The sequence below is a fragment of the Hylobates moloch genome, unplaced genomic scaffold (assembly GCF_009828535.3).
Source record: "Hylobates moloch isolate HMO894 unplaced genomic scaffold, HMol_V3 SCAFFOLD_8, whole genome shotgun sequence".
Classification (NCBI taxonomy): Eukaryota; Metazoa; Chordata; class Mammalia; order Primates; family Hylobatidae; genus Hylobates; species Hylobates moloch.
The window spans coordinates 821,503-846,145 of record NW_026652283.1 but is presented as its reverse complement, the minus strand read 5'-3'; the positions used below and the strand labels follow the sequence as shown (position 1 = coordinate 846,145).

Sequence of the window (24,643 nt, the reverse complement as noted above, 5' to 3'; positions counted from 1 at the left end):
GGAGGGGAGGAGGAGAAGGAGGAGGAGGAGGAGGAGGAGGAGGAGGAGGAGGAGGAGAAGGAGGAGGAGGAGGAGAAGGAGGAGGAGGAGGAGAAGGAGGAGGAGAAGGAGAAGGAGGAGGAGGAGGAGGAGAAGGAGAAGGAGAAGGAGAAGGAGAAGAAGAAGAAGAAGAAGGATTGACAAGAATATGAAGAGATCCGCATTCTCTTACACTGATGGTGGGAATGTAATATGGTACAGCTATTGGAAAATAGGCTGGCAGTTCCTCAAATGGTTAAACATAGGATTAGCATATACACATGGCAATTTCACTTCCAGGTATATATCTAAAGGAAGTAAAAACAGATATTCAAACAAAAACTTGTACATGAATATTCATCGTAGGAGCTCTATTCACAACAGCCAATGGTAGGAACAGTCCAAATGTCTACCAATGGATAAATGGCTAAACAGTTGTGTTTATACACACACACACAGACACACACACACAATGGAATATTACTACTCAGACTTAAAAAGGAATGAAGCATGAACATTTGCTACAACATGGACAAACCTTGAGAACACTATACTAAGTGAAAAAAGCTAGTCACAAAAGACCACATATTAAATGACTCTATTTAGATGAAATGTCCAGAACAGAAAAACCTATAGTGACAGAAACATATTAGGGGTTGCACAGGAGTGGGGCGAATGTTTGTACAGAAAAGTGATTGCTACAGGGTGCGGAATTTCTTTATCATGTGATAAAATTATTCTAAAGTTGGCTGTGGTGATGGTTGCACATACTTGTTGTTAAAGCAAACTAAATATGGCCCAAGAAGGACTTTGTACTTCTAATTTGAGTCTGTGTGGTCTAACTGCAACCTAACTTAATAGGTAGACAAGACTGAAAACCTAACTTAGGAGTGTGCCTGTAACAACTGCTGAGTCTTGGCCAATCCCAACAGCCAAATTTCTGTCTTTTTTCTTTTTTTTACTTTTTTTTTTTTTTTTTTAAGACAGGGTCTCACTCTGTCACCCAGGCAGGAGTGCAATGGCGTGATCTCGGCTCACTGCAACCTCTGCCTCCCACGTTCAAGTGATTCTCCTGCCTCAGCCTCCCGAGTAGCTGGGATTACAGGCACCCGCCACCATGCACAGCTAATTTTTGTATTTTTAGTAGAGACGGGGTTTCACCGTGTTGGCCAGGATGGTCTCAAACTCCTGGCCTCAGGTGATCTGCCTGCCTCAGCCTCCCAAAGTGCTGGGATTACAGGCGTGAGCCACCGCGCCCAGCCCTCATGGCCATATTTCAACCACTCATACATGGCTTAGTGTTCAAACTGTGTTCAAATAAGGCAAACAGCAAGCTGTAACCAATCCAGTTGTTTCTGTACCTCACTTCTGATTTCTGTATGTCACATCCCTTTTTCTTGTCTATAAATCTGTTCTGACCATGAGGCATCCCTGGAGTCTCTCTGAATCTGCTGTGATTCTGGGGGCTGCTCAATTCACGAATCGTTCATTGCTCAATTAAATGACTTTAAATTTAATTTGGCTGCGGCCGGGCGCGGTGGCTCACGCTTGTAATCCCAGCACTTTGGGAGGCCGAGGCGGGCGGATCACGAGGTCAGGAGATCGAGACCACGGTGAAACCCTGTCTCTACTAAAAATACAAAAAAAAATTAGCCGGGCGTGGTGGTGGGTGCCTGTAGTCCCAGCTACTCGGAGAGGCTGAGGCCGGAGAATGGCATGAACCCGGGAGGCGGAGCTTGCAGGGAGCTGAGAGTGCGCCACTGCACTCCAGCCTGGGCAACAGAGCAAGACTCCGTTTCAAAAAAAAAAAAAAAAAAAAAAATGTAATTTGGCTGAAGTTTTTCTTTTAACACTGTGAAGATGCTAAAACCAGTGAATTATACACTTTAAATGGGTTAATTATATAATATATTCAGTAGCGCTGATAGAAAAAAACCTAAATGTACATTTTTAGAGTATGCACATACAAAAAAGAAAATTATTCCTGATTAATACTCTGACTTGGCACATTATGCCATGCAGAGATCAATCAAGTCCCCAAAGGTCTTCTAATATTTAATATGATAAGCACAAAATATTCTAGAAACAAACTTCAAAAATTCACTGAAGGATAGAAAGCAGACTTTAAGGACTACTGAAAGCCTACGACTTGATTATGTAATCAGAATCATACTTTTAAGTTTTAATATCTAGATATTCATCTCCACACAGAATAATCTGTCATCTATTTACTTTTTTATTGAAAAGTTGGAGGCATTTTAAAAAATAAAATTCCTTGAATACATCACAATCACAGATTTTGTAACTTCTGTGCAAATATGAGCCTCATTACACTTTAAAAAGCCAGTTACTGCTACTATCCTCCCAATCTTTTGTGGCAGAAACCCTAAGTCAAACCCTTCTGAAACATCAAGAATCTATTGAGATAGAAGACATTTCAGAGTCAATCTAGTTATATGTCAAATACAACAAATGTATTTCTCAACTTTTTCAAATGTACTTTCTTATATAATTTCAACAGATTTGTTTTTCACAACCTTAGTAGGCCTGGCTGTTATGACTACCATAATCATATGAGGAAATTAAGGCTCAGGAGTCACATAACACAAACACCTGTTACTGTTTAGCAATATCACTCATATAGCATGTTGATTTACAAATCTACTTTGATCCACTACAACTTTTGTTATTTTTCCCCTCAGTTTTGAATCTACTGGCTTATATTTCCTCCCTAATTACTTCATTACATGGTTTAATAAAAAAATCAGATTGTATCAGTACCTAGTCATACATTTCGGGCAAAAAAAAAAATGATTGAATTTGCTGTGCTGTAACAATAAACCTAGTTCAGCTTCTCACCCTCTATCTCCCATCTATTCTAGACACAAACCTTATCACTCTAATAGTTATCAATTTTTTTTTTTTTTAGACCAAGTCTTGCTGTCACCCAGGCTGGAGTGCAATGGCGCTATCTCAGCTCACTGCAATTTGTCTCCTGGGTTCAAGCGATTCTCCTGCCTCAGCCTCCCAAGTAGCTGCAACTACAGGCACATGCCATCATGCCCAGCTAATTTTTGTATTTTTAGTAGAGACTGGGGTTTCACCATGTTGGCCAGGCTAGTCTCAAACTCCTGACCTCAACTGATCCCCCAGTCTTGGCCTCCCAAAGTGCTGGGATTACAGGCGTGAGCTATCACGCCCAGCCAACTTACCGACTTCTATCAACATTTTTTTTTTTTTTTTTTTAAACAAAACTGAATGTAAACTCCAAGTGAGGCACAACTTTTTGACTTGGTATATCCCCAATACCTAGTATAGTGCTTGGTCACAGTTTATAATTAATAAATATTCACAAATACACACATGAAACTTATTAAGTAGAAAATACACCAAGTAAAATTAACTTTTCTCCTATGAAACCTAACTCATTTATGTCAATAACTTCTATTCTATTCTTCAAACCCTGATACACAGAATTCAGAATATAGAAAACTGAGGACTACTTTAGCAATCTAAGCTATTGTGGGTTTTTTTGTTGTTTTTTTAAGACAGACTTTCACTCTATTGTCCAGGCTCGACAGCAATGGCACAATCTAGGCTCACTGCAACCTCCACCTCCCCGGCTCAGGCGATCCTTCCACCTCAGCCTCCCAGTGGCTGGGACTACCGGCATGCACCACCACGGCCAACTATGCACCACCACAGCCAACTAATTTTTGTATTTTTTGTAGAGATAATGTTTCATCATGTTGCCCAGGCTAGTCTCGAACTCCTGAGCTCAAGCAATCTGCCTACCTCAGCTGCCCAAAGTGCTGGGATTACAGGCGTGAGCCTAAAGGCCCAGCCTATTATTGGTTATTCACAAGGAAGAAGTATGTAATAGGTAAAAATTTGCTCTTTTCCACTTGCATACACACAGACACGAGTACAAACGATATATTCATTGTTTACATAATAGCATTTATCAATACTAAAAAGGAAGATGCTGGATGCCTGGTGCTGCTTCACAATTATTATTTCCTAATCAGTTCAAAGTTTCATAGATGTTATTTTAAACCTTTATCATCCTTAAAGGCCATCTTTCATTCTACACACACCCCCAAGAAGATGACAACTCATATTTCATAGAAAATAACCAGAGCCTACTATCAGTACCAGTACCAGCCACTGTACTAAGCAATCTGTAAGAGGGTAATGGTATCTCTTTTACAGAGAACAAAATAATTGAAGTATAGAGAAATTAAGTGAATTGCTCAAGATAGTATGGCAATAACTAGGGCAGGGATGTGAACCCAAGACTTTGCTTCCAAAACCCATCTTGCTTCCCTTATCTCAGGAGAAAACCTTCCCTATCAAGACTTACCATTATACCATGTCACAAGCCCACTGAATCCTGGATATTACTCTACCCTATCCACCACCACCCACCATGATTTCTACTTCTCTCTCTCTTCCTCTTGCCCCTTCCAAAAGCCTATAAACAGATAAGGTCTCTTTCACCATTAAAATACAACAATATAATAGCAGCAAAAATACACATATCAGGAGTCAGAAGTTTGCCTCTTAATTACCAACCCCAAACTCTCTGCTCTGAGATGAGACAGGATTTGGGAGCAGGAGAAACTAAGTAGCAATTGATTTGTCCCTCCTTTACAACCACAAGACAACAGCTTCACTCTATTTGATCAATTTGCCTTTCCTTCCATTGTACTACCGTGTTTGGCATCTCAGCATTCATGTAAATCCTATTCCTGCTTCTTAGAATGGCCTCTCACCATTCTTCTACCTTCTCTTTTTGACAGTTCATACAACAGCTCTTTTTGTGAAATCTTCCCTAATCCATAGCAGGGTTAACCACTGTTCCTCTACTCTCCTTAGTGCTTGTCTCCATTACAATACTCACCATAATGTAATTATAATTCTTTCTTTACATATTAATCTTCTATATTAGAGGTGGTTTGCTGAAGACAGGGAGTATGATTATTCACCTTTACTTAGTATCAAGCTCTGGGCATGGGACACAGCAGGGATTCAGAAAATGTTGCATTTATTGGCACTGAGATTTATTTTGTATTTAGGATAGTGCTACAGATAAGGATGAAATTATACAGATGTACTAGATTAAAATATTTTAAGGAATATAAAGCAATGAAAATAATAAGCAGTAAGTACATTAAATGAATTTATGAATTTATACGTAGAATAACCACTAATAAACAAAATTTTATAATTCATATCAATTGAGAAGAATCAGCTCAGAAAAGGCAAAGATCATTACACAGTGAAACCAATCAGATAAAATGTCACGTAGGAAGACTGTTAAGTGTACGGATTGACTGGATAGCAGGAAAGCTTATAGTGGAGGTACAATATTATATAACATTTACAAATGGATAGGAATACAGGAAAGGATGTGGCATATGTGCGAGATAATGAAGAGAACTGATTTAACTAAAATAAAGTGCTTGGATGAAGATGAAGAATAGCAAAGATTAAGAATTTGTACTTGCTCTGATATAAGCAAACTGGTATCGTAAGTTCCTTATACCAAGAAAGGAGAGCAAGAAAGCTCAACAAGTTTAAGTGAAATGAAAAAATAAATTCACAATGTAAACTACTTCTGGAATATAATGCAAGTTGTGCAGGAAGGAAGATGTGAAATCAGAGTTGTGGCAATGGGAATGAAGAAGGCTTGCATCTAAGAGGTATTCTGAAGCAAGAACCTTATAAACTGGAAGTAGTGGAAGCAGTGAGCAAAAAACAATAAAGCAAATATACCTCTTAAGTTTTCTACAATTTTAAACAAAATAAAGGAGGAAATTACCCAATAAACAGTTGACCCTATGCTCAAAGGAAAAAAAAAAAGAGAGAATGTAAATTACTACACATCAGGGGAAGAAAGGGGAATAAGAGACATGAACTGGGAATGATGATACAGAACTCTCTCAGAACTCTCTCAGGCAAAGCAGATGAGCTTTCTAAGGGCATAAATGTAGAATAATGATCAGGGTACTGATCAGAATCATCTGAAGGCATAAAAAAATTTCTCCTGATCCCATTCAGCCCAAATTGAGAGTCAGTGCTTCAGGGCTTACAATTATATCGTGTATTAGAATCTGGGTGAGTATTAAGAAGAGGTTAATAAATTTAACAGTAAGGCCTCAGGCCAGAGACTTGTAGACACACACCCAACAATAATAACTGACAAAATACCATCCCAATTACAAAGCCAGAAGTAACCTGAGAGTTATGCGCTTTCTCTGTAAACAATAGCTGTCATTTTTACTGGGTATGAAACCTCCACCAGTTCTTATACTTCATATGAAATTAAACTAATTGTCCAAAGTAGCTCCATATCCATCAACAACAGAATCACATACAAATATACAACAAGGATATTGAAGGAATATTCACAGCAATAAATAATTATAATTAATCTTTGACTCCAAAGATTTCTTCCAAGCCTTTATGAAGAGGTAAAATTTTGTCTACCTAAAGCAAAATGTTTCCTATCAGTTTTTAATAATAAACATTTCTGGCTCACGCCTGTAATCCCAGCACTTTGGGAGGCAGAGGCGGGTGGATCAGGAGGTCAGGAGATCAAGATCATCCTGGCTAACACAGTGAAACCCCATCTCTACTAAAAATACAAAAAATTAGCCGGGCGTGGTGGCGGGCGCGTGTAGTCCCAGCTACTCAGGAGGCTGAGGCAGGAGAATGGCGTGAACCCGGGAGGCAGAGCTTGCAGTGAGACGAGATGGCGCCACTGCACTCCAGCCTGGGCAACAGAGCGAGACTCCATCTCAAAAAATAAATAAATAAATAAATAATTAAAAATAAACATTTCCATTCTGTTCAGCTGTCAAAATCTAAATAAGCAATTTATAATTACATCTTCTATATCAAAATTCAATTAAATTACATTACTAAAAATGAGATAATGAGATACTATGAGCCTCTTGGTGCAATATAACATATACAGCACCACATATTAAGTGTCCTTGCAAAAAATGTTTAGCCTAAATTTTATCAAGACTTTTGAACAGTGGTTCTCAAACTTCTGTCTCAGGACCCCTTTATACTCTTAAAATTAACGTTTTTGGGGACCTCAGAGGGATTTTGTCTATGTGTGTTACATCTATTAATATTTACCATGGCAGATGGTAAACCTGAGAAAGTTTAAAAATATTTATTAATTCATTAAAAATTATAATTCATTGTTACAAATATATAATATTTAAAATTAAAAATTCAGTATTTTCCAAAACAAGAAAAATTTAGTCATAAGACTGGTATTGTTTTACATTTTTGTAATCTTTTTAAATATATGGTTTAATGGAAGACAAATGAATTTTTTTTTTTTTTTTTTTTGAGACAGAGTCCTACTCTGTCACCTAGGCTGGAGTGCAGTGGCACAATCTTGGCTCACTGCAACCTCCACCTCCCGGGTTCCAGAGATTCTCGGGCCTCAGTCTCCAGAGTAGCTAGGATTACAGGGGCACACCACCACGCCTGGCTAATTTTTGTATTTTTAGTAGAGATGGGGTTTCACCATGTTGGCCAGTCTAGTCTCATACTCCTGACCTCAAGTGATCCACCCACCTCGGCCTCCCAAAGTGCTGAGATTACAGGCATGAGCCACCGCGCCTGGCCCTACAAATGAATTTTTTTATCTGCTTCTGTATGTACTCTGCTGCAATATTATATGTGCAGTATTATATAGCCTCTGGAAAACGACAACGTTCACTCTTGGATGAATGCGAGTAAAAAAGACAAAATTATTTTTACATTGTTAACCTACCCCAACTATTTTAAGGTAAACTTCTCTTTACAGAAATATAGAAGACTAAACCAGTTAAATGACACCACAAGGAAAATTCAGAATGTGGAACATTCCTCAAAATAATCTAATTTTCTCAATAAATCTCGGACATGCAGAAAAAGAAAGTAAAAGCAATAGTTCTAGATTAAGAACTACTACAACAATAAAATACATTTTGTGGACCTTGATGGAGCCTATTTTGAACACTGTCAATGGACATTTTTGAAACAATGGAGAGAATATCTTAACAGGTTCAGAGTGTTGGATGATGCAGAAATGATTGTTAATTTTTTCAGGCATAATATGGTTATGTAAGAAAATGTATTTTAGAGTAGCATAATGAAGTATGTAGTGATAAAGTAAAGTGAATCATAACAACTACCTTTCAGGTTTCAATTAGACAGCTGTAGAAAATATCTCTGTCAGCAGACATGAACTACCATGGGTAATTTAAACTACAATAAGGTATTTATTTATGCCTTAAATATTGTAGGTACTAATACATAAGATTTAATAAATCAACTCAAGTCATTCAGAGAAAAGTCAGTGAACAAATTAATTTGACAAAGCATCTTGAATTAAAAACATTACTTTTAACTCTGACCTATGTGGTGGGAGACAATGGGAGTTTAGCTGAATTAATAGGGGGTTAAAAAGTAGGTAATGAGGGTGTGTTTTTAAACATAAAAATAAAGATTTAAATGAATGCAAGGTGGGTACAGGATAAACTAGTGGTTCTTTGATCTTTATCTTTCACTGTATCATGAGCAATAGCCTTACACATACCTCGACACCATCCCCCCACAACCCCAACAGTTCACTCAGTATGCCTTCCACTATTGTCCTCTTTTACATGGTTTGATGTCATCCACCTTGGGATTGTTAGATATGACCCAAGTTCAACAATCAGTTAGGGGAAGACTTACACTGGTCACGCGACGGTAGATCTGCGCAGCATTTTGGCACTCCGAGTAAGGATATTCAGATGTAGCCATCTCAAGCATGCACATCCCAAAAGCATAAACGTCAACGGATTCATCATATTTCTCCTCATACATCTCAGGGGCCATGAACTCTGGGGTACCTTAAATTAAAAGAACGATTCAGACTCAATGCGAGCAGAAGCTTCAGACGTTACTCACCAGGGTGAGAAGCAGAGGGGTTGACCTGTGAGAGAGAAGAAATTGGAATGGGGAGAAAAAAGGAAAGGGGGAGAAAAGAGGAAGGAAATCTTCTCAGTCAGTCTGTTCCATCAAATGTCTCATAAAAGATCTTCCACTGCAAGGCCTTTATATGAAACTGGAATAAGGTCAAGGATCTATTTATTAGTTTACTGTGTAAAATGAATTTCTTTATACAATATGTCAAAATGAAGCCTTGGCTAAGATATAAACTAATATAATTCATATTGAAAACAAATAGAAGGAAAAGGAAAGACACTCTGCAAGGAACAAAGCAGATATAATGGTACATCTGTAAGATAAGATGATGGGTTTAAAAAGAGCAAGATACTTGTGTGCCCACTAATGTATGGTAGCTGTAGGGTTAATATTTACAGCTACACTCTTGGGATTAACACTCAATCTGATTAGTTTCACTTTTTAAGAAGGCCTTGCAGTGAAAAACCCGATATTCAATACATTTTTTAAAAAATGAAATAAAACGTAATTGTCTCCAAAGGCCACTTACCAGAGCCCTTTTCTTCACATACTTACCATCCCACCTGCAGTACACAAATAAGCCTACTACAGACACAAGAAATATAGTGAGGGACAACCTACAGGCAAAAAGACAAACACACACACAAATATAGAATCCAAATACAGACTGATTTATGAGCACAGTGTGTGATCCCACAAGACTAGGTTTTGTAATGCTTCCAGAAAATTAGATCTGCATACCTCAAATTATAAGGCATTTCCAAGAAACAGACATGCACACTATGATTTAATCAACAAAGAAAATAAAAACTCTATTGGGCCAGAGATTTCAGGATGCCAAAGACAGTCAAAGAAATGTTTCCTGTGAAGAAGGCAAAAAAAGAAATTCAGCTTTAAATGACACTTTTCCCATTCTTCTTGTGAATGTATTATAAGAAAATGTGAAAGCATTCCTAACCCTAGTTAACATAATATTCCAAGGAGAACACTGTTTTTGAAAGATGTACAAATAACTGGTGTTCTGTGCTTTTCCTAGTAATACTTAGTATCCAAGTTCACTTAAAAATTAATGGGTTTCTTTTGTTATTGTCACCTTTTGGAGGGAGTAAATAGAGTGTTTATGAAGACTTCAAGTTTTTAAATTGTGATACCCTCTTCACAGAGTGAAGGCTTATCAAAATAGGCATTAAATTATTTTTCCAGCTTTGAGTTTCTAACATATAAAGTCTGAAAGGGACAGCCTTGTTCTTTAGATAAGTGATTCTCAACAGGGGGCAATTTTGTCTTCTAGGGGCCGTATATAGCAATGTCTGGAAACACTTTTGGTTATAACAACTAGATGTCAGGTACACAGGGAGCGTGCTACTGTTATCTAGTGGGTAGAGGCTAGGAATGCTGCTCAAGAGTCTTACAACGTACAAGACAGCCCCTTACAACAAATTGTCCAACCCCAAATCTCAGTAGTACTGAGGTTGAGAAACACTCTTTTAGATAGATCATAACTTCTGAAGAGTAAGACTAAGAAAAAAGTTGATAAAACCAACTTTTCAGAATGAATTGTCATATTTATTTTCACAAAATGTTAGGAGGCTATTCTTTTTTTTTAAATTTTGGAGACGGAGTGTTGTTCTGTTGCCCAGGCTAGAGTGCAGTGGTGCAATCTTAGCTCACTGCAACCTCCACCTCCCGGGTTCAAGCGATTCTCTTGCCTCAGCCTCCTGAGTAGCTGGGACTACAGGCACCCACCACCACACCCAGCTAATTTTTTTTTTTTTTTGTATTTTTAGTAGAGATGGGGTTTCTCCACGTTAGCCAGACTGGTCTCAAACTCTTGACCTCAAGTGACCCTCCCACCTCAGCCTCCTAAAGTGCTGGGATTACAGGCATGAGCCATTGCGCTTGGCCAATATTCTTGAATATACATATATATCCAACAGACATTTTATATGTTTAAAAATTTAATTTTTATCTTTTATTAGAAAGTAAAACTAAATATAAATTCCATTTCTTTCATGAAGTGACATACTATATGTATTACATAAATAGTGCATAATGTTAAGTATCAACAGAGTGTAATGAAAAGATGGCTGGCTGGGCGGGGTGGCTCACGCCTGTAATCCCAACACTTTAGGAAGTCAAGGCAGGTGGATCACTTGAGGCCAGGAGTTCGAGACCAGCCTGGCCAACACGGTGAAACCCCATTTCTACTAAAAATACAAAAATTAGCCAGACGTGGTGATGCATGCCTGTAATCCCAGCTACTCGGGAGGCTGAGGCACAAGAATCGCTTGAACCTGGTGGGTGGAGGTTGCAGTGAGCTGAGATCGCGCCACTGCACTCTAGCCTGGGTGACAGAGAGAGACTCCATCTCAACGACAACAACAACAACAACAACAACAAAGGCTGTTACATTACGTTTTATCAACAAAGTTCACTTTATTTCTTGTAATGTAATGTTATCAATAGTCTCTAAGATGATTCCAAGAAGCACAAATATAGAGAATCCTACATCTCATAGGTAGAACGGATCACCTCCTGAGTTCAAGCTATGAATTTCTTGAAAGGTTTATATCACTTAAGACTCTGACAGGGCCAGGATTCTAAAGAAAAGGAATATCAGAAAGCCAGTCAGCCTCCAAGGTACACCTGAAACATACCTATCACACTCTTGGCAAAAGAAGCCCGCTTCAGGGTTGCCAGACCAAGGTCTCCAATCTTGACTGAGCCAGTAGGGCCGGTGATAAAGATGTTGTCACATTTAAGATCGCGGTGAATGATAGGTGGAGTTCGAGTATGAAGAAACTGAAGTCCTTTAAGGATCTGACGGCACCAGCTTCTTAGAACTTTGATCTTCATCACTTTAAATCTTTTCAGATACCTAGAAAAAGCAAAGTATACCAAACAAGTTATCAATGATAGGAGTTTGTTGCTTTGAAGAATTCCATTAAATTCTAACATGACTGGAGATGGGAATATCAAATTTAGCATACTAAGATTCAGTAACATTAAAGGTTAGTAATACTTTTAGTAAGCAAGGCTATGGTAGTTTAAAATAAAAATTCTATTAAGAGACACAGAAAAATAAGTCTTCCAAATGCTTTTTCATCTAAACAATGACAGTATTAGGTAACTAGTTTTTTCTTAAAGAAATGGGAGATCAAGTTGGCTATATCAGCTAAATATTTCAGAGCCAAAAATATTTAATTAGTGATTGGTAAGAGAATTATGGTAACAAAGCACCAAATATGAATTCCTTAAAATTAGGTTACCATTTAAATGATTAAGAGGTACAGTTCTGCTTCTGTTAAATAGTGGAGTAGTTCTATCAGACACAGATGTATTTATAAACTCTGGTCAAAAATATACAAAACAACTATTACTTGAAGGCTCTGGAAAGCAATCAAAATCAGTCATAGTTGGAAGGGACAAAGGGAAAGCACTGCTTGAGTTTCCTTCTTTATAATACATTTTTACCTAAGAAAAGGCCCTGTTCTGATTCTGCAGGTCTGCTAAACCCCAGACAGAAATGGCGACTTGAGTTTCGAATGACCACAGCATCAAGAACAGTGCTGTCTAACAGACCTTTCTGCAAGGATGGTCTGTCCAATAAAGTTGCCACTAGCCAAATGTGACTACTCAAATGTAGATTAACTAAAATAAAAAATTACATTTCTCAGTTGCACTAGCCACATTTCATGTGCTCAACAGCCACATGAGGCAAATGGCTACCATTCTGGATGGTGTATGTTATACGACATTTCCATAATGGCAGAAAGTTCTACTGGACAGCACAGATCTAGAAAGGAAAGGAGGAAATCTCAGAAAGCAGGCACCAAAGGAGAGCCCTAAATTCTGTGTATTCACTCTGCCCAAATCTCTAGTTGATCTCTGAAATACATGTATGTAGGAAAGATTCCAAGCAGCCCAAGTATGCTAAAAGAACTGAACAGAGACCTCTGGTGCTACCCACTGTAGAAAAGATACATCTGGGGATTGGGTTCCAATGCCTATTTTATCTGGAAATATTCAGGAAAAAAAGAGCACTAAAAATGTTAAATAGAAAAGACTACATTTTCCTTCCAGTATCTTTAAAATACACACACAATTAGTTAAAGGAAAATCTATAATACTGTGATATATATGATATGCTTACATATTCTATTATATAGTTATTGTTTTTCAGTTCCTGAATATGTTTAATTTTTGTAATTTCTATGTCTTTACTGATATTCTCTATTTGTTGAGCTAAAATTTTCTATACTCTTAACATTTGGCTGTCACTGTTTCCTGCATTTAGTATTCCAATTTTGTTGAATAGGCACTATAATTACTCCCATTTAATAATGACTTATCTATGTACCTGTATAAGATATGAAATTACTTATGTAATCTTGTACTTGTATAAAATATGCAAATTACAGCATACAGAACAAGTGGTAGAGGGGTTATATGAAAACTTTATTTGTGCAAAGGTCTTATATTTTACATGAAATTGTACAGTATTAGTCCTAAATAAATTGTCAAAAGTAACAACGTAAATGTAATCTTCAGGGCAACTACTTAAAATGAAAAACATGCAGAGATCCAGATCTAACTAAAAATCAAATAGTAGAACTAAAATAAAATTTTACTTCATTTGGGTGGGCTAATTGAAGAAAACTAATAGCAAAAGTGGGTTTTATGGTTTAAAAAATATATCAAAACAGTCATGCTGGATGGAAGGTAAGGAAAAGGCTGCCTGGAAAGTGGCATAAGGGCATTTTCTGATATGATGGAAATGTTCTCTATCTTAAGAGTTTTGGTTACACAAATGAATGCCTTTTCAAAACTCATTCAATCGTACAATAATAATTTATTCTCTCTTGATGCTGTTTGGAGGTAAAAGAAAAATAAAGTACACAAATACTGGAACTCTAATGAAATGCATACTGAAGGGTTTACGGGTGAAGAACATTGAATTATTTTATTTTACAATTTTATTATGGAATGAATAAGATGGATGGAGGATGAATAAATGGACATTAATAATATGGTAAGGCAAGTGATGCAAAAAGTTAGTAACAATAGAATCTTGGTGCTGAGTGTGTGCTCACTGTATGCTTCTTTTGCCTTTTCTATATAATTTTTAGAATTTTATAATAAAATATTGGAAAGTTTATTTGTCGTTAGTCCTCCTTACAAACATCCTATTTTTAAACAAACGGGTATCCTACTATGAACTTTATATTACTTCTCTCTCTCTTTTTTTTAACTATTCCCATAGCACCTCCCTAATTACAGAAAACCAGTCTATCCTTTAAGATCTACTTAGATTGTATCTATCATTTTAGTAAAGACCTTCAAGATTATCCCAGCTAGCAGGAAGGAATAATATCTTTGTCTCAATTGCTATTCAAGTGAAAATTACACATATATTATGATTCACATTTCATTTTAGGAACCTATTCTACGGGAATTGTGTACAAACATGATTATTATCGCAATGTTTATAAGGAAAGTATAAGGACAAGAAGGAATCCAATCTGCTCCATATTACAAATGGAACATTTCTAAACTCAGAGAAGCTAAGTTTGGTGAGAATGAAAAGTGGTTCTAAAAACATGAATATTAATTAAAATCACCATAACCAACCACATCTTGAGAAAGAAAAGTGGCACCATCGGTGCAGACAGGACAAAAAAAAAAAAAAAAAGATGTCTCTGCCGGGTGCAGTGGCTGAGGCTGGCTCGCTCCCAGCACTTTGGGAGGCTGAGGTGGATGGATCACCTGAGGTCAGGAGTTCAAGACCAGCCTGACCAATATGGCAAAACATGGTGTCTACTAAAAATATAAAAATTAGCTGGGCATGGTGGCATGCGCCTGTAGCCCCAGCTACTCGGGAGCCTGAGGTTGGAGATCGCTTGAACCCGGGAGGCGGAGGTTGCAGTGAGCCGAGATCACACCACTGCACTCCACCCTGGGCAACAGAGTGAGACTCCATCTCAAAAAAAAAAAAAAAAAAAAAAAAAAGATGTCTCTGATACATCAAGCACTTCAGGGTCTTCCATTATGACTGATTTTTGCCCAACCACATTGAAGACAAAGCCCAGTTGCTGAAAAGCACCACTCTCATAAGCAGAGCTCTTAATCAGTTCTTCAGTACTAAGATATTTACTAAAAACAATCAACTCATGGTTAAATGGGGATAATTATAGTACCTATGCCAAAACTTGGCAGACTAAATGCTGAGAACAATGGCTGCTAAATGTTAAGAGTACAAAGAATATTCCATTGAAGTAGAGAATATCAACAGAGACAGAAACTTTAAAAAGGAACCAAGTAGAAATTTAGGTGCTGAAAAATACTGTGAAGATTCACTAATAGATTTCAACAGCATATGTGAACACAGAGAAGAAAAAGGCAATTAACTTGAAAATAGGAAGTGAAACCGTACAGTCTGAGGAGCAGAAATGAGCAGAGTCTAAGAGATCTGTGGGACACCATCAAGTTGACCAAAATATACACAATGGGAGTCCTAGATAAAGAAGACAGAAAAGAGCAGAAAGAATATTTAAGAAAATAATGGCCACAAATTTCCCAAACTTAGTAAAAGACATGAATCTACACATCCAAAAAGTTCAACAAACTCTAAGGATAAATGCAAATAGATCCACAATGAGAAACACTATATTCAAACTGTTAAAAGGCAAAGACAAAGAGAGAATCTTGAAAGTAGCAAGGGAGAAGTGACTTATCACGACCATGGGATCCTCAGTAAGATTATGAGCTGATTTTTCAGCAAAAACCATAGAGGGCAGAAAGCAGTGGGATGACATATTTAAAGCGCTAAAAGAAACAAAAGCAAAACCCCAAAAAAACCTTAAGACTGCCAACCAAGAATTACATATCAGCAAAATTATACTACAGAAATGAAAGAGAAATTAAGACATTCCCAGGTAAATAAAAGCTGGAGGAGTTTGACAGTAGTACACCTTCCCTATAAGAAATGCTAAAGAGAATCCTTAGAGGAAATAAAAGAACACTAGACAATAACTTGAAGCCATAAAACCAAATCAAATCTCTGGCAAAGTCCATCACACATCTAAATATTAAAACCAATATTAATGTATTTTTGGTTTATAACTCCTTTTATTTCCTACATGATTTAAAAGACAAATGCATGTAAAATAATGATTACAAAACTATGCTAATGGGTACACAATGTATAAAGATAAAATTTGAGACAATGAAAACATAAAATGAGAAGGAGGAGTGAGGCTGTATAGGATCAGAGATTTGTATGCTATATTAAAGCTAAGTTGGTATCAATTCAGGGTAGACTGTTGGAGGTTTATGATGTTAATTGTGATCCTCAAGGTAACCACTGAAAAAAATATCTAAATATATACACAAAAGGAAATGAGAAAGGAATCAAAATGGTATACTACAAAAGAAAAATAATATGTTTAAAAAGGTAGTAATGAAGGAGATAAGGAGCAAAAAACAGTACAAGACTGTCTCTAGGAATGTGATATATTACGGCTGGGTGCAGTGGCTCACGCCTGTAATCCTAGCACTTTGGGAGGCTGAGGCGGGTGGACCACAAGGTGAGGAGTTTGAGACCAGCCTGATCAACATGGTGAAACCCCATCTCTACTAAAAATACAAAAATTAGCCGAGCGTGGTGGTGGGTACCTATAATCCCAGCTACTCAGGAGGCTGAAGCAGGAGAATCGCTTGAACCCGGGAGGCAGAGGTTGCAGTGAGCTGAGACTGTGCCACTGCACTCCAGCCTGGGCAACAGAGTGAGGCTCCATCTCAAAAAGAAGAAGAAGAAGAAAAAAAGGTACAAGACATACAGAAAACAAACAGCAAAATGGCAAATCATTCATTTTGACTAATTAAATGTAAATAAACTCTCCTACCAAAAACAGAGATGGGCAGAATGGATTTTTAAAAAAGAAAAAAAGCCAACTATATACTGTCTACAAGAGACTCATTATAGATCTAAGGACAGAAATAGGTTGAAATTCAAAGGATGAAAGAAAAATGATATTCTATGCTAATAGTAAATAAAAGAGGGTGAGGTAGCAAAACTAGTATCAGGCAAAATAAGTAAAAATACTGATGCAAGAGATAAAGAAGAGCATGATGTATTGATAAAAGGGCCAATCCATAAAAAATAACAATTATATACATCAAACAATAAAGCCACCAAATAATGAAGCAAACATTGACAGAATTAAAGGGAGGAAATTAGTAGACACTACAGTAATAGTTGGAGAGTTCAGTATTCCACTTTCAATAACAGATAAAACATCTAGACAAAAGATGAATAAGAAAACAGAAGACTTGAACAATATTATAAGCCATCAAAAGGTAACAGACATATATAGAACACACTGCCCAACAACAAGTGAATATATATTCTCAACTGTACGTGGAACATTCCTTCAAGAAATCTCCAAAGAAAAGTCTAGGACTGGATGGCTTCAGTGATGAGTTCTACCAAATATTTAAAGGAGAATTAACACAAATCCTACTCTTCCAAAAAGCAGAAGTGGAGGAAACACTTTCTAAATCATTGTGAGGCCAGTATTGCCCTGATACTGAAGATACCACAAGAAAACTATAGACTAACACCGTTATTAATGTAGATGTAAAAACTCTCAACAAAATATTGGCAAGCCAAACCCAACTGCATAGTAAAAGGATTATACGCCATTTATCTATGAAATGCAAGGGTGATTCAACATAAGAAAATTAATCAGTATAACATATCACACTAATAGAACAAAGTGGTTTCATGATTATCTAACTTGATGCAGAAGAGCATTTGACAAAATCTAACACCATTCCAAAAAAACAAAAAATACTCAAGAAACTAGGACAGGAATAGCGGAGAACTTCCTCAACATGATAAAGAACATTTATGAAAAATTCACAGCTAACATATACTCAATGGTGAAAGACCAAAAGCTTTCTCCTTAAAATCAGTAATATGACAAGGATAATCAATGCTAATCATAATTCAAGTTCTAGCCAGAACAGTAAGAAAAGAAAAAGAAATAAAGGCATTCAAATCTGAAAGAACTATCTATTCACATATGACTTGATCCAATATATAAAAATCCCAAAGAATGGCTAGGTGTGGTGGCACACACCTGTAATCTCAGCACTTTGAGAGCCAGAGGCAAGGGAGATCACTTGAGGACAGGAATTTGTGACCAGCATAAGCAATATATTGAGACCCTGTCTTTATGAAAAATTTAAAAATTAGCCAGGCATGGTGGTACACACCTGGAGTCCCAGCTACTCAGGAGGCTGAGGTGGGAGGATCCTTTAAGCCTAGAGTTCAAGTCCATAGTGAGCTATGACTGCACCACTGCACTCCAGCCTTGGTGACAGAGTGAAACCCCATCTTTAAAAAAAAAAAAAAAAAAAAAAAAAAAAAAAAAAACTCCAAAGAATGAACACACACACAGACGAGCTAATACAAGAATTCAGCAAAGATGAAAAAGTACAAGACTGACACACAAAAATCAGTTGTATTTATATATACCAGCAATTAACAATCTGAAAAGCAAATTAAGAAAAGAATTTCATTTGCAATAGCATATAAAGGATCTAGGAATAAATTTAACCAAGGATGTGAAAGACTTGTATAATGAAACTACAAAACATTGCTGAAAGAAATTTAAAAAGACATAAATAAATGGACAGACACCCTGTGTTCATGGATTAGCAGACAATATAGTTAAAGATGGTGATACCAAAGTGATCTACAGATTCAACACAATCTCTGTCAAAATTCCAACAGCCTTTCTTGTAGAAATGGAAATCTAATCCTCAAATTCACATGGAATTTCGAGAAGACCCCAACTGTCAAAAACAATAGTGAAAAAGAAGAACAAAACTGGAGAAGTCACTTCCAATTTTCAAAATTTACAAAAATTACTACAGTAATCAGAGCAGTGTGGTACTGGTATAAGAACAGACATGTAGGCCAATGAAATAGAACTGAGAGTCCAGAAATAAACCTATACATATGATTAAATAATTTTTGAGAAGGGTACCAAGACCATTCAATGGGTAAAAGTCTCTTCAACAAATGATGCTGGGATAACTGGACATCAACATGCAAAAGAATGAAATCAGACCCTACCTCACGGCATATACAAAAGTTAACTTAAAAATGGAACAATAACCTAAATAGAAGAGTTAAATTGATAGAACTCTTAGAAGAAAACTTACGGATACATCTGTAAGCCCTTGGTTATTTATAACAATGGACTCTTACATGACACCAAAAGCCCAACCATCAAAAGACAAAACAGACACATTGGATTTTATCAAAATTTAAAACTTGTCACAGGCTTGAGCATCCCAATCAGAAAATCCAAGACCCAAAATGCTCCAATCAAAAATCAGAAACTTTTTGAGCACCAACATGACACACAACAAAAATGCTCATTTGAACATTTTGGAGTTCAGATTTAGGAGGCTTAACTGGTAAGTATAATTCAAAGTTCCAATACCTGAAAAAATTTAAAGCCCAAAACACTTCTGGACCCAAGCATTTTGGATAAGAGATACTATACTCAATCTGTACATCATAGAAGATTATCAAGGAGCAAAAAAGGCAACCTATGGGAGAAAATATCTGCATATCATGGATCTGGACAAGGGTCTAGTTTCTAAAATACATAAAGAACTCTTATAAATCAACAAAAAACCAAGCAAGCCAATAAAAAATGAGCAAAGAACTTGAATAAACATTTCTCCAAAGATATACAAATAGCCAATAAGCATATGAAAAGATGTTCCACATTATTAATCATTAGGGAAATGCAAATCTAACCCATAATGAGGTACGACGTCACTCCCAGTAGGATGCCTCCTCAAAAAGTTAAACAAAGATTTCCACATGACTCAGCAATTCCATTCCTAGTATACAGCCAAAAGAAATGAAAACAGGTACTCAAAAAAATACTTGTGCACAAATATTTATAGCAGCAGTACTCACAATAGCCAAAAGGTGGATACAGCCCAAATGTTCATCAATGGATGAATAAACAAACTGTGATATTTCCATGCAATGGAATGTTATTCAGTCATAAAAGCGGATGAAGTACAGATGCATGCAATCACAATGATCCTTGAAAACACTATGCTAAGTGAAAGATGCCAAACACAAGGATCCATAACATACTTTAAGTCTATTTATAGGACATATCCTGATTAGATAAATCCATAGAGATGGTAAAAGGTTGGTAGTTGTCAGGAGCTGAGGGTTGGGAGAAATGGGAAATTGTTCCACGGGCATAGAGTTTGTGAGATGAAAAGCATTCTAGAAATTGCACAGAAATGTGTATGTATTAACACTACTGAACTGTACACTTAAAAATGGTTAAGATGGTAAATTTTATGTTTTTTACAATAAAAAAATCCCATCCACGAATGGATGGTCCCACAGATCAGGCAGTCCAACCGCTTGTTTTACATACACATGGGGAACTGAGGCCCAAATAAGGTTAGCTATTTGCCCAAAATCACGGTTGGTCAGAGGCAGCGCTGGGAGCAGTCACAACTTCTACTCCAAGTCTAGCGCTCTTTCTACTTAATAAACCCTCCTGTTGGCATAAGCCTCTGAAGCTCAGAAACTGAAAATTTCTTTTTAAATGTAAAAAGAAAAAGAACTTAGATAATGTGCAATTAAAGAAAAAATACGCTGCCTGGCTGGAGGAAGGGAAATGCGGAGTAACTGCTTAATGGGCACAGAGTGTTCTTTTGAGGTGATGAAAATGTTTAGTAACTTGATAGACGTGGTACTTACAAAACATTGTGAATGTACTAAGTGCCACTGAATTGTACTTTCTAAAATGGTTAATTGTATGATATTTGAATTTCATGTCTATTTTAAAAAAGAAGTCTAAATTTATTTCAACTTTTAATCCAAATTTTTTTTCTTTTTCTTTTTTTGAGACGGAGTCTCACTCTGTCACCCAGGCTAGACTGCAGTGGCACAATCTCGGCTCACTGCAACCTCCACTTCCGGGGTCAAGCGATTCTCTTGCCTCAGCCTCCCGTAGCTAGGATTACAGGCGCCCGCCATCATGCCCAGCTAATTTTTTGTATTTTTAGTAGAGATGGGGTTTCACCATGTTGGACAGGCTGGTTTCGAACTGACCTCAGGTGATCCTGACCTCAGGTGATCCACCCGCCTCGGCCTCTCAAAGTGCTGGGATTACAGGTGTGAATTACCACGCCTGGCCTTAATCCAAATTTTCTAACTTATACATTCCCATCTTATTTTTCAGCTATGGGTGTTTTATTTGCTTCAATGTAAATATACATAGAGAACAAAGGTAGAAACTCAAAAGGTCCAAAAAGCATGCATTTTGGAATTAATTCCCATTCCTTCCCAATTTGCCTCTCCAAATGCTGCCAATGGTCCTAGTTATCCATTCTTCCAGAAATGAATATGAATGTTTTCAATCTACTTGCTTAGGAATCTGTATACATTCTCAATCAGAATTCTTAAATTCTGAAATTTTTCTTTTTCTCACTCTGTACTTTTTCATTTTTATTTTTGAGATGGAGTCTCGCTCTGTCACCCAGGCTGGAGTGCAGAGGCACGATCTCGGCTCATTGCAACCTCCACCTCCTGGGCTCAAGTGATTCTCTGCCTCAGCCTCCAGAGTAGCTAGGACTACAGGGAAACCTCTTTTAGATAATTAAATCTAACTGGGTCTTCTCACTACTATGTCATCCTCTTTAAATATTTTCTGTCTTTTTTGTGCATTCTGTTGCTCCTTTCTTCTTAGTTAATATTCCTGTCAATTCAATTTAGTCTGTTGTTTAACCGTTAGATCATTTATGTTTGAATTTTAATGTTCTTATTTCTAGAAGTTCTTCAGAAGCTTTTAAATTATGCCTGTCTTTCTTTGGTGTCTTATTCCTTCAATTCCTTCTTTTCTCTTTATACACTTCATATACACTTACATATATCTTTACTGACATCATTATGTAAATAATTGTTTGTAACCACTTTCAGACTTGTCCATAGTATCTTTAATTGTTGCAGTGCTATTTTCTGGTTGTGTCTATTCACTTTCATTGGTGTGATTTGTAATTTAATTGTGAGGTCATCTTCTTTGGAAACTGTTTTGCCTCTGGACACTGTGACCAAGGAACTGTGAAAATGTCCCCGGGTGTTTTCTTTCCGTTCCTGAGCAATTATGATGTATGTTCTTTGGTTTGGGATTCCTGTATCAAGTAGATGGTATAAAGTTATGTTATAGCGCCATCTACATATGAGATGGAAGAATACCAAACAGGCTGGGCACCGTGGCTCATGCTTGTAGTCCCAGCAGTTTGGGAGGTCAAATCTGGATGAGGCCAAATCGGGATGAGCTCAGGAGTTTGAGAGCAGCCTGGGCAACAAAATAGACACTGTCTCTACTAAAAAAAAAATTGTTTTTTAATTAGACAGGTATGGTGGTGAGCAACTATAGTTCCAGGTAGTGGGGAGGCTGAGGTGGAAGGATTTCCTGAGCCCAGGAGTTTGAGGCTGCAGTGAGCTATGATTGTGCCGTTGTACTCTGTCCTGGGCAACAGAGTGAGACCCTGTCTCCAAAAAAAGAAAAAGAAAAGATTAGCTTACAGAATAATTAAGAACACTGGTAGCATTTGATGGGAATTTCTGTTTTTTCACAGGTCTCCCCTCTGATCCACAGTCCTCTGCACACAGGTAAAACTCTTTGCAGCTTTCAGTGGCTAAGGCACTGAGGTCTCTCTTTTCATGGATAGTTCAGTTTTTTGGCACAGGCTAAGTTCTAGCTCCCCGCTCTACCTAGTTCTAAGGCTTTCTGTCCTTGCATGGACATTAAAACTAGCATCAACTCCTCAACCAATACATGGTCTAAAATACCAGAGTATAAGTTCCTGTTTTGGCTTTGAATTATCTCTGCTTACTATCTGGAGGTTAACCTTTCTTTCCTTAAAGCTTAGATATGTATTGGAAAAACTTTTATTACATTCCACACTGCAGTTTGTTGGTGTGGGACAGCCATTCCACAGGGGCTTACCCCACTATGTTACCCAAAGCTCCTCAATATAGTTTTCAAAACAAGTAAACCATTGTATTTTAGAGTAATCTTAGGCATGCCAGACAAACTGTTGACAACCAAGTAAGTATCCAAACCAGTGGAAAGAATCTCAAGATGTACACATAATTATTACCACATAATTCTCCTTCATTCAAATACTTATCATTCAGTATTAGATACTTCCACTAGAATGTGGTATCTAGCACTTGTTCATAGTGCTAGGTATATAGTGCTAGTTAGCACATTCTAGTGGAAGAAAAGAGAGTATCAAGAAGCCTGTCTAACTAGGATAAAGGTATTGCCATAAACAAGAGTGGAAGTTGGATAAAGAAATTAGAATTTGCAGGACAGAAATGATCTGCTGATGTTTCAACATGTTAACCATGAGCATTTCAGAACACATGCAAGTGACTATATCCAGGTGCTGTAACACTGTATTCCAATGATCTGGAATTAATCAGCTCAGCAGTATTAACTTTAACAATTAATAAAGAATATATGCCACAGTGACAATTTAAAAATATCCAATTGCACCAAATAAAAAATTTATACAAGGTAACTTACAACAGATTCTTCTCTGAGTAAAAATAGATCCTCTAAGACACCAGGGGTCCCCAGTCACTGGACCACAGATTGATACCAGTCCATGGCCTTTTAGGAACCTGGCCACACAGCAGGAGGTGAGTGGCAGGCGAGCAAGCAAAGCTTCATCTGTATTTACAGCCGCTCCCTCATTGCTCGCATTACCACTTGAGCTCTGGCTCCTGTCAGCAGCATTAGATTTCTCATAGGACCATGAACCCTACTGTGAACTGTGCATGCAAGGGATCTAGGTTGAGCGTTCTTTGTGAGAATCTAATGCCTGATGATCTGCCTTGTCTCCTATCACCCCGAGATGGGACAGTTTAGTTGCAGGAAAACAAGCTCAGGGCTCCCACTGATTCTACATTATGGTGAGTTGTATAACTATTTCATTATATATTTTAATGTAATAATAATAGAAATAAAGTGCACAATAAATGTAATGTGCTTGAATCATTCCAAACTTCCCCAGCCCCACCCCCTGCACCAGTTCATGGAAAAACTGTCTTCCATGAAACCAATCCCTGATGCCAAAAAGGTTGGGGACTGCTGCTCTAAGAAACCTGGGATTACAAAAGCATACTCCAACTCTTACCAAAAGCTCTTTACAATAAGTAATGGGAAATTTCTGCATTAAACCTATTTCCGTGAAAGGAATGACAGAACTAGCTATTTGGGGATTAACTTCTGATGTTATGGGAAATGGAACTACAAGTATTTTTTAAGTGATAACTGTCACAATATAATCTGCATCTGATATAAAAGTTGCAGGGATATAGCAAAGCACAATACAAATGAAAAAAATAGGTAGTTTCTCAATAAACCTTAATCTCATTTTAACCACTAGAGGGCTACCTTGACATTTGATTTCTGATCCCTTAGCCACTCAATTTTTTTTGAGACAGAGTCTCACTCTGTCACCTACGCTGGAGTGCAGTGGGGTGATCTCGGCTCAGTGAAACCTCCGCCTC

General features: G+C 37.3%; 1 protein-coding gene across 19 annotated transcripts in view; it reads right to left on the bottom strand.

The window, feature by feature from the left end:
- WNK1 (WNK lysine deficient protein kinase 1) overlaps positions 1–24,643 on the bottom strand; it is a 158,422-nt gene that overhangs the window by 74,263 nt on the left and 59,516 nt on the right. For all 19 annotated transcript variants that reach the window (XM_032159251.2, XM_058443353.1, XM_058443354.1 and 16 more), the window contains exons 3-4: positions 11,658–11,878; positions 8,767–8,924 (exon numbers count right to left, since the gene is read on the bottom strand). In XM_032159251.2, the coding sequence (XP_032015142.1) occupies positions 8,767–8,924; positions 11,658–11,878 (379 nt within the window). The remainder of the gene's footprint in view (positions 1–8,766; positions 8,925–11,657; positions 11,879–24,643) is intronic.